Source organism: Pelophylax lessonae (genome assembly GCF_965119305.1).
Source record: "Pelophylax lessonae genome assembly, chromosome: 9".
Classification (NCBI taxonomy): Eukaryota; Metazoa; Chordata; class Amphibia; order Anura; family Ranidae; genus Pelophylax; species Pelophylax lessonae.
In genome coordinates this window covers 246,236,656-246,251,544 of record NC_138776.1, presented here as the reverse complement: position 1 = coordinate 246,251,544, position 14,889 = coordinate 246,236,656, and the positions used below count along the sequence as shown (strand labels likewise).

The 14,889-nt window shown below is 45.2% G+C and overlaps 1 protein-coding gene across 1 annotated transcript in view; it reads right to left on the bottom strand.

Annotated features, from left to right (window-relative positions):
• LOC309564355 (uncharacterized protein) overlaps nucleotides 1-14,889 on the bottom strand; it is a gene marked incomplete at its 3' end in the record, with an annotated part of 715,072 nt that overhangs the window by 647,504 nt on the left and 52,679 nt on the right. Inside the window, 3 exon segments of the mRNA XM_082268983.1 lie at nucleotides 1,599-1,650; nucleotides 1,790-3,323; nucleotides 14,015-14,147. Coding sequence (XP_082125109.1) covers nucleotides 1,599-1,650; nucleotides 1,790-3,323; nucleotides 14,015-14,147 — 1,719 coding nt within the window.

The following is a 14,889-nucleotide window of genomic DNA, read 5'->3' as shown; positions in this document are numbered from 1 at the left end:
GACATGGTGCAAGAGGTGGTTACAGACTGTGGACATGGTGCAAGAGATGCTCACAGACCATGGACATGGTGCAAGAGATGGTCACATAGCATGGTCATGGTGAATGAGATGGTCACAGACCGTGGACGTGGTGCATAAGATGGTCACAGACCGTGGACATACAAGATGTTGTTACAGATCGTGGACATGGTGCAAGAGATGGTCACAGACTGTAAACATGATACATTAGATGGTCACAGACTGTGGACATGGCGCATGAGATGGTCACACGCCGTGGACATGGTGTAAGACATGGATACAGACTGTGGACATTGTGCAATAGAGATGATCAGAGACTGAAGATGCAAGAGATGATCAGAGACCACAGAAATGATACACAAGCTGGTCAGAGACTGCAGACAGGCTGAGACTGTGACCACGCTATAGAGGTTGAGGGAGACTGGGGACATACTTTAGGAGTAGGGATCAACCGATTATTGGCAAGGCTGATATACGGAGGGCCGATATTGACTTTTGCCGATATATCTGTATCAGCCCCAGAACTGGCCGATATTGCCGATATTCCAAATATTGCTCATGTAAGGGTAAAATGATGTCACACAGCATAATTCCATTTACAAATGTTATTGAATATGCCACTCACATATGTACAAATTAAAGATATAAGCAATTCCACATTAGCAGATCTCCTGGCAGATCGGCATCTGTCACCCACTTTCCGTAAGTGATACCCGGGTGATACTGCTCCGTTCGGCATCCACTCAATACTGCTCTGTCTCTCACCTGCTCCATCTCCCACCCACCCAAAACCGATCTGTCTCTCACCCACTTGCCGTAAGTGACACCTGGGTGATACCGCTCTTTCCGGCATACGATGACGATCTCGGAGGTCACGTGGTCAGGCCGGGCATGACCACGCATGTGACCTCCGAGATCATATGCCGCATGGATCGGTATCACCCGGGTGTTACTTACGGGAAGTGGTTGAAAGACGGATCGGTATCGGGTGGGTGGGAGATGGAGCGGGTGAGAGACAGAGCAATATTGAGTGGATGCCGAACGGAGCGGTATCACCCGGGTATCACTTACGGAAAGTGGGTGAGAGATACCGATCTGCCAGCAGATCTGCTAATGTGGAATTGCTTATATCTTTAATTTGTACATATGTGAGTGGCATATTCAATAAGATTTGTAAACGGAATTATGCTATGTGACATCATTTTACCCTTACATGAGAATCACCCTCTAATGGTTGGAGGAGGAGAAGACTAGTCTCAGACCCTGACATAGGATGTACAAAATATCGGCCGATACCGATATGCAATGGCCAAAATATCGGTATCGACAATTAAAAACCGATATTGGTCGATCCCTATTTAGGAGTCAGTCATTGACTGGAGATATATTGCATAAGACTGCTAGAGATCTCTGCTAAAACATGGCAATAGGGAAACACAAACTAGTGTCTGCAGGATCCCCAAGGACTGCACAAACAGTGCCAAAGTGCCACACGTTGCCCTAAGTCTGTAAGTTGGGCACCAGGGTTATAGAAGATGTAAGAGGAGCTGGAACACACAAAGCGGAGCAGGTACACTTACACATTTAAATGCCAGGTGGACAAGAACTTTGTTATTTTGGTAAGAGATCTCACTGTTGGAGTGTCTTAAATTTATAAGATAGGAAATGACTCAGCCCATTTGGCTCTGTGAAACTAAAATATCATATTGGGGTAGAGTGGCCCTTTGTCTCAAAAAGCAGAAAAACATCTTTGGCTTTAAACTAAAATGACCAACTCTTCACTTGGTAGTCACATTCTAGGCCAGGAACCTCCTGTTTCCTGTGGGTTTTGAGATGTGATGCAAGGGAGGACTTATGTATATATCGTTTCCCACAGTCAGAACATGAAAATGGCTTCTCGCCTGTGTGAGTCCTCTGATGCGACACAAGACCTACTTTCTTGTTAAATCGTTTGCCACACTCAGAGCAGGAAAATGGTGTCACAGCTGCGTGTATCTTCCTGTGAATGGCAAGGTTCGATCTATTGGCAAAACATTTCCTGCACTCGGAGCAAGAATATGGTTTCTCCCCTGTGTGAGTCCTGTGGTGTGCAATAAGTTCTTTTTCCCATGAAAAACACTTCCCGCACTCCAAGCAGGAAAACGGCTTATAACTAGAGTGGGTGGCCTGATGGTAAATCAGATGGACTCTCTGGGTGAAACGTTTGCTACAAGTGAAGCAGGAAAAGGGCTTCTCCTTTGAGTGTGTTCTACAATGGATGGTGAGACTCGATTTTTCACTAAAGCACTTTCCGCATTCTGTACATGAATACGGCTTCTCCCCTGTGTGGACTTTCAAGTGAGTAGTAAGGCTTGACCTTGAGGAAAAACATTTCTCGCACTCGTAACATGGATACGGTTTCTCCCCAGTATGAGTCCTTTGATGCCTTACGAGGTCGGATTTCTGTAAAAAACATTTCCCACATTCAGAGCAGGTAAACGGTTTGTCGCCAGTGTGAGTCATCTGATGTAAATTAAGGTAGGCTCTTTGTGCAAAACATTTCCCGCACTCAGAACAGGAGAAGGGCTTCTCGCATGTGTGAGAGCGCAAATGGATAACCAGGACTGACCTTTCCTTAAAACATTTTCCGCATTCAGAACATGAATATGGCTTCACCCCCGTGTGATTCATTTCATGCAAGGTAAGATGGGCTCTCTGCGTAAAACATTTGCCACACTCGGAGCAGGAAAATGGCTTTGTAGACAGATGGGACCTCGCATGGATAAGTAGGAGTGACTTTTCACTGAAGCACTTTCCACATTCTGAACATGAGTAGGGCTTCTCTCCCGTGTGAACTTTTGTATGGATGGAAAGAGACGATCTTCGGCTAAAACATTTCCCACATTCGGAACATGAAAAAGGCTTCTCCCCTGAGTGAATTCTCTGATGCTGAATGACATCAGACTTCTGTATGAAACATTTCCCGCATTCGGGGCACGAAAATGGTTTTTCGTTGGTGTGCTTCATTTTGTGTCTCAGGAGATGAGAATTTTTGGTAAAACATTTCCCGCATTCAGAACATAAATATGACTTTTCTGTAGCATGACTTCCCTGGTCTGAAGGGAGTGGGAGGTCCTCTCGCTGCATTAAACATTCACTCCAACTGGAACACAAGAATGGTTTACTTCCAATACGAGCTGTATGATCAGTGACATCAGATGAGCAATGAGCTGGGTCATACGAGAGATCTGCATTGTGAAGAATTGTGGTATGGGTGTTTACTCCCAAAGGATTGGATGTGATGTCATTATCTTCTATTTCACCACCTAGTAAGATAAAGGGATGTTTCTGAATATTGTACAGTTTGTGTTCTCCATAGGGCTGAGACTAGACATACTTAGAAATGGCTGAATTTATTTTTAATAGGGCTCTGTAACGTTAAAAATAAGAATAATACAAGCAAGTAAATGGAAGTACCTTTTTTTTTATAATGTCCCTTTGCAACTAATTCATGGGATGCCTAAAGTAATATTGTTCCAGACTTACATCCACTGCCCCAATAAAACAAGCAGTCCACTAATTATGGCCTAGTAGTAACACGATACGTAAGCTTTCAGTGCTGGTAATATTTGGCATTGAAGTCCCAGTGCTAACAGCGACATTATACCAGGGAATACTTCTCCCTGTAAATCTAGACCTTCCTGTAACCCTCATACCAACCTTTCCTGTAACTCCAATACTAACTCTCCTCTGGAACCCCAACACTAACCCAATCACTTATTCTTCCACTAACCCTCCCTGTGACCCTCACACTAACCCAATCACTTATTCTTCCACTAACCCTCCCCGTGACCCTCACACTAACCCAATCACTTATTCTTCCACTAAGCCTCCCTGTGACCCTTACACTAACCCAATCACTTATTCTTCCACTAACCCTCCCTGTGACCCTTACACTAACCCAATCACTTATTCTTCCACTAACCCTCCCTGTGACCCTTACACTAACCCAATCACTTATTCTTCCACTAACCCTCCCCGTGACCCTCACACTAACCCAATCACTTATTCTTCCACTAAGCCTCCCTGTGACCCTTACACTAACCCAATCACTTATTCTTCCACTAACCCTCCCTGTGGCCCTCACACTAACCCAATCACTTATTCTTCCACTAACCCTCCCCGTGACCCTCACACTAACCCAATCACTTATTCTTCCACTAACCCTCCCTGTGACCCTCACACTAACCCAATCACTTATTCTTACACTAACCCTCCCTGTGACCCTTACACTAACCCAATCACTTATTCTTCCACTAACCCTCCCTGTGACCCTCACACTAACCCAATCACTTATTCTTACACTAACCCTCCCTGTGACCCTTACACTAACCCAATCACTTATTCTTCCACTAACCCTCCCTGTGACCCTCACACTAACCCAATCACTTATTCTTCCACTAACCCTCCCTGTGACCCTTACACTAACCCAATCACTTATTCTTCCACTGAACCTCCCTGTGACCCTTACACTAACCCAATCACTTATTCTTCCACTAACCCTTCCTATGACCCTCACACTAACCCAGTCACTTATTCTTCCACTAACCCTCCCTGTGACCCTCACACTAACCCAATCACTTATTCTTCCACTAACCCTTCCTATGACCCTCACACTAACCCAGTCACTTATTCTTCCACTAACCCTCCCTGTGACCCTCACACTAACCCAATCACTTATTCTTCCACTAACCCAATCACTTATTCTTCCACTAACCCAATCACTTTTTCTTCCACTAACCCTCCCTGTGACCCTTACACTAACCCAATCACTTATTCTTCCACTAACCCAATCACTTATTCTTCCACTAACCCAATCACTTATTCTTCCACTAACCCTCCCTGTGACCCTCACACTAACCCAATCACTTATTCTTCCACTAACCCAATCACTTATTCTTCCACTAACCCTTCCTATGACCCTCACACTAACCCAGTCACTTATTCTTCCACTAACCCTCCCTGTGACCCTCACACTAACCCAATCACTTATTCTTCCACTAACCCAATCACTTATTCTTCCACTAACCCAATCACTTTTTCTTCCACTAACCCTCTCTGTGACCCTTACACTAACCCAATCACTTATTCTTCCACTAACCCAATCACTTATTCTTCCACTAACCCAATCACTTATTCTTCCACTAACCCTCCCTGTGACCCTCACACTAACCCAATCACTTATTCTTCCACTAACCCAATCACTTATTCTTCCACTAACCCAATCACTTTTTCTTCCACTAACCCTCCCTGTGACCCTCACACAAACCCAATCACTTATTCTTCCACTAACCCTCCCTGTGACCCTCACACTAACCCAATCACTTATTCTTCCACTAAACCTCCCTGTGACCCTCACACTAACCCAATCACTCATTCTTCCACTAACCCAATCACTTATTCTTCCACTAACCCAATCACTTATTCTTCCACTTACCCCCCCTGTGACCCTCACACTAACCCAAACACTTAGGGCCCTTTCACACGGGCATTCCATATGTCCGCAAATCATCCTATTTTTTTGCGGATGATTTACGGATATAATGAATGTCTATGGGATTGTCTATGACCATCCGCTGACAAAAAATGGAAAGGAAGCTAAATCGGATGTCAGCGGTGTCATCTGCTGACATCCGCAATGCCCATAGACATACATTATGTCCGTATATCATCCTCAAACAGATGGGATGATATGCGGACATACGGAACGGATGACACAAATGTCACCCGCTCTGTGTAAAAAAAAAAAAAAAAAGCACCGGAGCGGAGCCAAAAAACTGATCGCCCGTGTGAAAGAGCCCTTATTCTTCCACTAACCCTCCCTGTGACCCTCACACTAACCCAATCACTTATTCTTCCACTAACCCTCCCCGTGACCCTCACACTAACCCAATCACTAGTAACCCTTTCACTCTCTCCCTGTAACCCTAACGCTAATCATCCCTGTAACCCTAACACTATCTCTCCCTGTAACCCTAACACTAACTCTCCCTGTAACCCTAACACTAACTCTCCCTGTAACCCTAACACGAATCATCTCTGTAAACCTTACACTATCTCTCCCTGTAACCCCAACACTAATCATACCTGTAACCCTTACACTATCTCTCCCTGTAACCCTAACACTAACTCTCCCTGTAACCCTAACACGAATCATCTCTGTAAACCTTACACTATCTCTCCCTGTAACCTTAACACTAATCATACCTGTAACCCTTACACTATCCCTCCCTGTAACCCTAACACTAACTCTCCCTGTAACCCTTACATGATTTATCTCTGTAAACCTTACACTATCTCTCCCTGTAACCCTAACACAAATTATCTCTGTAACCTTACACTATCTCCCTGTAACTCTAACACTAATCATCCCTGTAACTCGAACACCAACCCTTTCTTTAACCCCAAAACTATACCCTCCCTGTAAGCCTAACACTAATTATCCATGTAACTCTTTCACTCTCTCACTGTAACCCTAACACTAATCATCCCTGTAACTCTAACACTATCTCTCAATTTAACCCTAACACTAATCATCCCTGTAACCCTTACACTATCTCTCCCTGTAACCCTAACACTATCTCTCCCTGTAACCTTAACACTAGTCATCCCTGTAACCCTTACACTATCTCTCCCTGTAACCCAACACTAATCATCCCTGTAAACCTTACACTAACCCTCCCTGTAAACCTATTACGAATCATCCCTGTAAACCTTACACTATCTCTCCCTGTAACCCCAACACTAATCATACCTGTAACCCTTACACTATCTCTCCCGGTAACCAACTCTCTCTTTAACCCCAAAACTATACCCTCCCTGTAACCCTAACACTTATCATCCCTGTAACCCTTACACTATCCCTCCCTGTAACCCTAACACTAATCATCCCTGTAACCCTTTCACTCTCTCCCTGTAACCCTAACACTAATCATCCCTCTAACCCTAACACTATCGCTCCATGTAACCCTAACACTTATCATACCTGTAACCCTTACACTATCTCTCCCTGTAACCCTAAAACTATCTCTCCCTGTAACCCTAACACGAATCATCCCTTTAACCCCAAAACAAATCCTCCCTGTAACCCTAACACTAACCTTCCATAGTACTCTAACACTAACCGCTCCTGTAACCTTATGACAAACCTCCCTGTAACCCTCTTTGTAGTCCTCACAGGAATCCTCCTTGTAACCCCAACACTAAGATGTTTTCACAGACTTCTTACAGGCCTGGAAACTACAATCTTCTAGAATATGAATGTGAAGTATTTAAAGTAAATTTGTGATTTGCTCACTTTAGTTAACAAACCTTCCACATAGTAAGGAGCCTGTATCTACATAAACCGCAGGAGTCTAATAGAGGCTGATGGCTCCTGACTCCCCCACTGTCCCCCCATTACTGTCTACTGACAGAGGAGGGGGGAGAAGAAGAGATTGTTGTAGTGACTGAACAAGGAGAATCTGGTACTCTTCTCGGGATTGAGACTGCATTCACATCTGAGGGACGCAACGCGTTTGGCACTAAAGTATCTTATGCACCTGTTTTTGGCACTGAGCCAAGTGCGTTTTTGCAGATTGCTTGGGGGATCCATTAGGTGCCATCAAAAAATAAGAGATTGTTGTAGTGACAGAACAAGGAGAATCTGGGACTCTTCTCGGGATTGAGACTGCATTCACATCTGAGGGACGCAACGCGTTTGGCACTAAAGTATCTTATGCACCTGTTTTTGGCACTGAGCCAAGTGCGTTTTTGCAGATTGCTTGGGGGATCCATTAGGTGCCATCAAAAAATAAGAGATTGTTGTAATGACTGAACAGGGAGAATCTGGGACTCTTCTCTGGATTTACTGTTTATTACTCACCTGTGCTGATCTCTGGAGGATCTTCCTCCTCCTTACATGGATCCTCACCCTTTACACAAAGCTCTTCTTTAATCATGTTTTCCTATTGAATCACACAAAGCAAAACATACAGTAAATTACATTACGACTAAACTGAACGTTAGCACTGTGGTAAACTTTACATAAATCAGCATAGGTAGACCAGAAGATCCAAAATGCTACCTGATCCTCCTGAGGGATCTCCTGATCTTCCTGTGTGGAGTCCCGGGAATACAGAGGACGGGGACATCTCTCTGGGGGATTTCTCTTACTGGATCCATCTGTGGTAAGCACACACTAAGAAAGTTAAAGTAGATGTAAACCATAACTGAATACAATTTCCTTTTTTAACCACTGCAATACCGGGCACTTTTACCCCCTTTCTCCCCAGACCAATTTTCAGCTTTCAGTCACTTTCATTTTGAATGACAATTACGCAGACATGCAACACTGTAGCCATATGAAATTTTTATCATTTGTTTTTAGACAAATAGAGCTTTCTTTTGGTGGTATTTAATCACCACCGGGGTTTTATTTTTTGCTAAATAGACAAAACAAAAGACCAAAAATTATTAAAAAAGAAAAACAAAAAAAATTTCTGTTGTAAAAATTTTCAAAAAGGTAATTTTTCTTCTTCACTGATGTGCGTTGATGGGGCTGCACTGATAGGTTGTATTGATGGACACTGATGAGGCTGCACTGGTAAAGGGCACTGGTGGACACTGTTAGACTGCACTGATGGGCACTGACTGCTGGACACTGATAGGCTGCACTCATTGTCATTGATGGACACTAATTGGCTGCACTGATGGTCATTGATGGACACTGATTGGCTGCACTGATGGTCATTGATGGACACTGATTGGCTGCACTGATTGTCATTGATGGACACTGATTGGCTGCACTGATGGTCATTGATGGACACTGATTGGCTGCACTGATGGTCATTGATGGACACTGATAGGCTGCACTCATTGTCATTGATGGACACTGATAGGCTGCACTCATTGTCATTGATGGACACTAATTGGCTGCACTGATGGTCATTGATGGACACTGATTGGCTGCACTGATGCTCATTGATGGACACTGATTGGCTGCACTGATGGTCATTGATGGACACTGATAGGCTGCACTCATTGTCATTGATGGACACTAATTGGCTGCACTGATGGTCATTGATGGACACTGATTGGCTGCACTGATGGGTACTGATGAGGCTGCACCGGTGGGCACTGACTGATGGGCTTTGATGGACACTGATAGGCTGCATTGATGGGCACTAACAGTGGCATTGATGGACACTGATAGGCTGCCCTCATGGACACCGATGAGGCTGCTTTACTGGGAACTGACTGATGGGCAGGGATGGGCACTGATAGGCTGCAGTGATGGGCACTGATGGGCTGCATTGACCCATCAGCTTTCCAACCGTAGAAACATGTCATCCTTGTCACTCGAGTTGTGTATTACATGCGTTTTATCCATTCATGTTTGTGGGTATGCTTTTGACATTTCTTTTAATAAATTTACATTGGCGTTTGGGGTAATGCACTAGGTTGAGGAAGCGCTGCTACTAGCGTAAAACATGTTCCATCTGTGATATCTCCATGGTGTCTGTGATGTTTTTATAATAGACATGTAGCACCCACCTAGATAGGTGCTAGAAAAAATAATTTATTTGCTCCGTCTGCTTATCAGGGGAGCCTGATCTTTAGTTAGGCCTGCTCTCTGTGCTCAGTGTGTATTCATTTGGTCTGAGGGAGTGTCCCCACTGCATCCAATAGGGGAGCCTGTTGGACAGTGGAGGAAACCTGGCCAATGAAGCACAGGCTTTTGCGGCAGTCCCAGTGGGAGGGCACCACCGCAATGCATCCTGGGATTGACAATATAAGCCGAGAGCACATGAGCAAGGGTGTCTTTTGCGGGAAGTAGAGTCCCAGGAGCAGGGTGATGGCTGTCCCTCCTGTATGCAGAGGAAAGTGGTCACAGGCAGTCGGCCTAGTGAGCCAGGTGTGGAGCTGAGCCTTGAAGGTCCTGGAGAAACTGACAGTGGAGCTGAAGGCAGAGCTACCTGGGAAAAACAGTGCCTGTGAGTACCAGGGGGCTTGCCAGGGGTCTGCCCAGGAAGGGAGACCACTCCAGTGAGGTCAGTGGATGGAAGGTCAGCTCACACAGTCAGTGAGAAAGGGGGTGCCAAGAAGAACCCTGAAGAGTAATCTAACAAGTAGTTTGTCTTTAATATACTTCACTTCAGTGGCAGGGTGAAGCAGCGGCCTTGCCGCATTCAACATGGATAGAAGTCCTCAAGATTGTTCATAGTTTGCTAAGTTGGAGTATCCCACTCATCCCTTCTCCCATCCCATCATAAAATAAAAACAAGAAAAAAACAAATCCCCTGGACTGTTTACTGACTGAGCCAAGAGAATAAAGTACTAAGGATTTACAAGTGGTTGCTATAGGTAACCCAGGGGAACCCGCTTTAAGCGGCTCCCAAGGGAGTAGTGCTACATACAATAAAGGATTTATAGGAGTGCAGTGATTCTGGAACTTTTCTTTAATGCACTAGGCGTCTGCACCCTCCTTTTTCTGTTTATGGGCACTGATGAGGTTGTACTGCTGGGCACTAATGAGGCTGCACTGATAAGCTCATGTGAGAAATTAATAAATCAACGCAACTAATAAAACAATATTAATCAAATCATAAACCGTAGTGTAAACAAGCAGCTGCTATTCCAACTATGCTTATCACTGCAAAACAAAAAATTCAAAGTATATCTAAGATACAGCGCTACTTAGTGGCAAGCATCAATATCACTGTGCAAATAGGCAAAATATAAAGTGCATGCAAATAATCAAAGTGCCAATGTGCAGAATAATCACAAAGTGCAAAACAAATAGTTCTTCTCATAAAGTGCAAATAAATGTCCATATAAAGCGTATCAGTCCATTGTATAGCTGGTTTAGATCAGGCCCATCAGTGCCTCCGAGTCCTCATCAGTGTCCATCAATGCTGCCTCATCAGTGACCATCAGTGCTGCATATCAGTGCCCATGTCATGGGGCTGCATGAGTGCTGCTGGCACTGGGGAGCTACAGTTCATTGAGGGAACCATGAATGTCAACATGTACTGTGACATACTGAAGCAGAGCATGATCCCCTCCCTTTGGAGACTGGCCTGCAGGACAGTATTCCAACATGATAATGACCCCAAACACACCTCCAAGATGTGTGTGATATGCCCATCAGTGCTGCATATCAGTGCCCATCAATGCTGCCTCATCAGTGCCCATCAATGCTGCCTCATCAGTGCCCATCAGTGCTGCATATCAGTGCCCATCAATGCTCCCTCATCAGTGCTCATCACTGCTGCATATAAGTACCCATCAATGCTGCCTCATCAGTGCCCATCAGTGCTGCATATCAGTGCCCATCAATGCTCCCTCATCAGTGCCCATCAGTGCTGCATATCAGTGTCCATCAATGCTGCCTCATCAGTGCCCATCAATGTTGCCTCATCAGTGCCCATCAGTGCTGCATATCAGTGCCCATCAAGGCTGCCTCATCAGTGCTGCATATCAGTGCCCATCAATGCTGCCTCATCAGTGCCCATCAATGCTGCCTCATCAGTGCCCATCAGTGCTGCATATCAGTGCCCATCAATGCTCCCTCATCAGTGCTCATCACTGCTGCATATAAGTACCCATCAATGCTGCCTCATCAGTGCCCATCAGTGCTGCATATCAGTGCCCATCAATGCTCCCTCATCAGTGCCCATCAGTGCTGCATATCAGTGTCCATCAATGCTGCCTCATCAGTGCCCATCAGTGCTGCCTCATCAGTGCCCATTAGTGCTGCATAACAGTGCCCATCAATGCTACCTCATCAGTGCCCATCAGTGCCGCATATCAGTGCACCCTCATTAGTGCCTCCTCATTAGTGCCCATCGGTGCAGCCTCATCAGTGAAGGAGAAAAAATATTTATTTACAAAATTTCATAACAGAATTTTTTTTAATTTTTTACTCAAAATTTTTGGTTTAGCAAATAACATACACAGGCACAGTGGTGCTTAAAGCGGAGTTTCACTCTAAAAATTAACTTTGCATCGTCCACTAGCTTAAAAAAATCCTGAAAAAGAATTGGATAATTAAAAAATTTTTTTTTGTTTCACTTACCTTGTTTTTAATGAAAATAAACTTACCTTCCTTCCTCTTCCTCCCTCTGCGGCTGCGGCCCCCGACGTCACTTCCTTCTTGCATCGACTGCTGGGAGATGAGCGTCATCAATCCCAGGAGTCAATGCGCCTGCACCGGAGTCACTCGTCACTTCCGGGGCAGGCGCGTCATTCCCTGCTGAACAGCTTCTGGGCATGCGCAGAAGCCGTGCAGGGATGATGCGCCTGCCCCGGAAGTGATGAGCATGGCATTCTGGGACTCCGACGTCACTGAAGAGTACACACTCCGGCTTCAGCTGCCCACACCTGAGATGGCAGCGCTGGACAAGACATTTTCAAGGTAAGTATTTCTTCTTACAGGCAAGTTAAACAGGGGACAGTTCAGAGGCTATCCATTGTTCAAATGCACTAGCCCTGACTGTTCTGGGGGGATTTTTTTTGCCCAGAATTCCGCTTTAAATACCACCAAAAGAAAGCTGTATCTAAAAAAAATTTTGTTTAGGTACAGTGTTGCATGACTGCACAATTGTCATTCAAAGTGTGACAGCGCTGAAAATTGGCCTGGGGAGGAAGGGGGTGAAAGTTCCCGGTATTGAAGTGGTTAATGGGAAACTATATGGGCCCATTTATACCTACAGTACAAACTAGTGATCGACCGATTATCAGCAACACCGATATATCGAGGGCCAATATGCACTTTCCCCGATATACTGGAATCGGCCTTTTGATTTACCTATATTGCCGATATTTCGGGAAAGTGCATCTACCGGAGTGATGGCTGCAGCTAGAGGCATCACCCTGGTACCGGCGTCCATAGCCGACGGTCGGCTGTTTTGTAATGAAACCGATGCGGCTGAGAAGCTGCTCGGCTGTCATTCCAAGGAGCGGGTGGGGACGTCCCCCCCCCCCCTCCCGCCACCTTCCGCGGCACTGCCGGGTCTCCCGTCCTACCTTCACCTTCCCCGATATATTGGAATCGGCCTTTTGCTTTACCGATATTGCCGATATTTTCGGAAAAAAGCTGTACCGGAGTGAAGCCTGCAGTTAGAGGCATCACCACGGTACCGGCGTCCATAGCCGACGGTCGCCTGTCTTGTAATGACAACCGATGCGGCTGAGAAGTCGCTCGGCTGTCATTCCAAGGAGTGGGAGGGGATGTCCCCCTCCCCTCCCGCGGGAATCATACCATCACCGCCGCTGTCTGACCGGGTCTCCATTTCTTTGAATTCTGCGCCACCGAGTACCCGGAAGTGATGTCATGACATGACATCACTTCCGGGTACTGGCGGCGCCGAATTCAAAAAACTTACAGCATTCAAAACAGCCAAACTTGGCGTTTTTAATGTTTTTAAGTGCAGAGGAGGGGTTTGGGGTCTTTTAGACCCCCAGATCCCTCCACAAGAGTACCTGTAGACATTAAAAAAAAAAATAAAAAATTTCGGCCAATATCGGCCGATAACGATATCCGATGACCAAAATATCGGTATCAGCGGTAAAAAAACAATATCGGTCGATCAATAGTACAAACTACTTACAATTGTAAGGAACACAATAGAAGACACACAAAGTATTACAGATATAATGTATAAAGTGAGGGGTGTACTCACTTTTGTGAGATACTGTGTATGTGCGCTACTAGGAATGATCTCAGGCATGTTTGGACACGAGTTCTAACCCGCCTGAGCTATCCCGCCGGAAGTGGTCAAAGTCAACAGCCAATCAACGCATTGTGGCTGCAGGGTGGGGAATGCCTCTGTTGCTTATGATTGGCTGTCAGATTTGACAGCTTCCTATTGGTTTAGATCCAGACTTGTGTCCGAACACGTCTGAGCTCATCCCTCTACGCTACCATGCTTGCACACGGAACAATGCGAATCTACTGTTAATGTTTATTACTCACCTCTGCTGATCTCTGGAGGGATTTCCTCCTCCTTACATGGTTCATCACCCGTCACATACAGATCTTCTTTATCATCAACTTTATTATAATTCAAACTTTCACCCTGGATAAGACACAGTTCCTCATATTTATGCTGCAATGGAAAAATATCAGCTTTAATTATACATTTTTATTTCTGGTACCTGATCCTCCTGAGGGATCTCCTGATCTTCCTGTGTGGAGTCCCGGGAATACAGAGGACGGGGACATCTCTCTGGGGGATTTCTGTTACTGGATCCATCTGTAGGAAACACACACACTGACTGAATACATTGTTTCTATGGGCCTGATTCATAGTACGGCGAATTGGCGTTTCGGCGTGATTTTGCGAAGCGGCGATTATTTAAGTCTGAAATTGGCATTCAAAGAACGGCGGGCGGAAAATAGCGCCTAGTGTGAGATTCATTAAGATGCAATATGGTCAGAGCGCGACTTAAAACCACGCCAGCTAAAAGCTCGACTAAAGTTTAGCCAAATTTTCCCCTGTACCCCCAAAAATCCCAAATCACTGTGGAAGGTGTGGAAGTCAATTTGGAGATGACTTGCGTTTAAAAAATCTCAAAAACTGACTTAGAAAGAGAGATATCTGCGAAAGTGTGGAAAGGTTAAACAGCTCCTCCAGCCGCGAGCTGCGAACTCGCGAATGTGCGCATGCGCAACGTCAAATTGGCTCAAAAAATTTCGCCAGCGCGATTTTGGGTCAATTTTTTTTTGAATACCGCTTGCAAATCCGCTGTCTCGCCCATAGAAAATGGCAAAAACCGGCGGAATTGGAAAAACATGCACACTTCCAACAAGGGATCCTTTAGTAAACACCATCACATTCCATACACCTT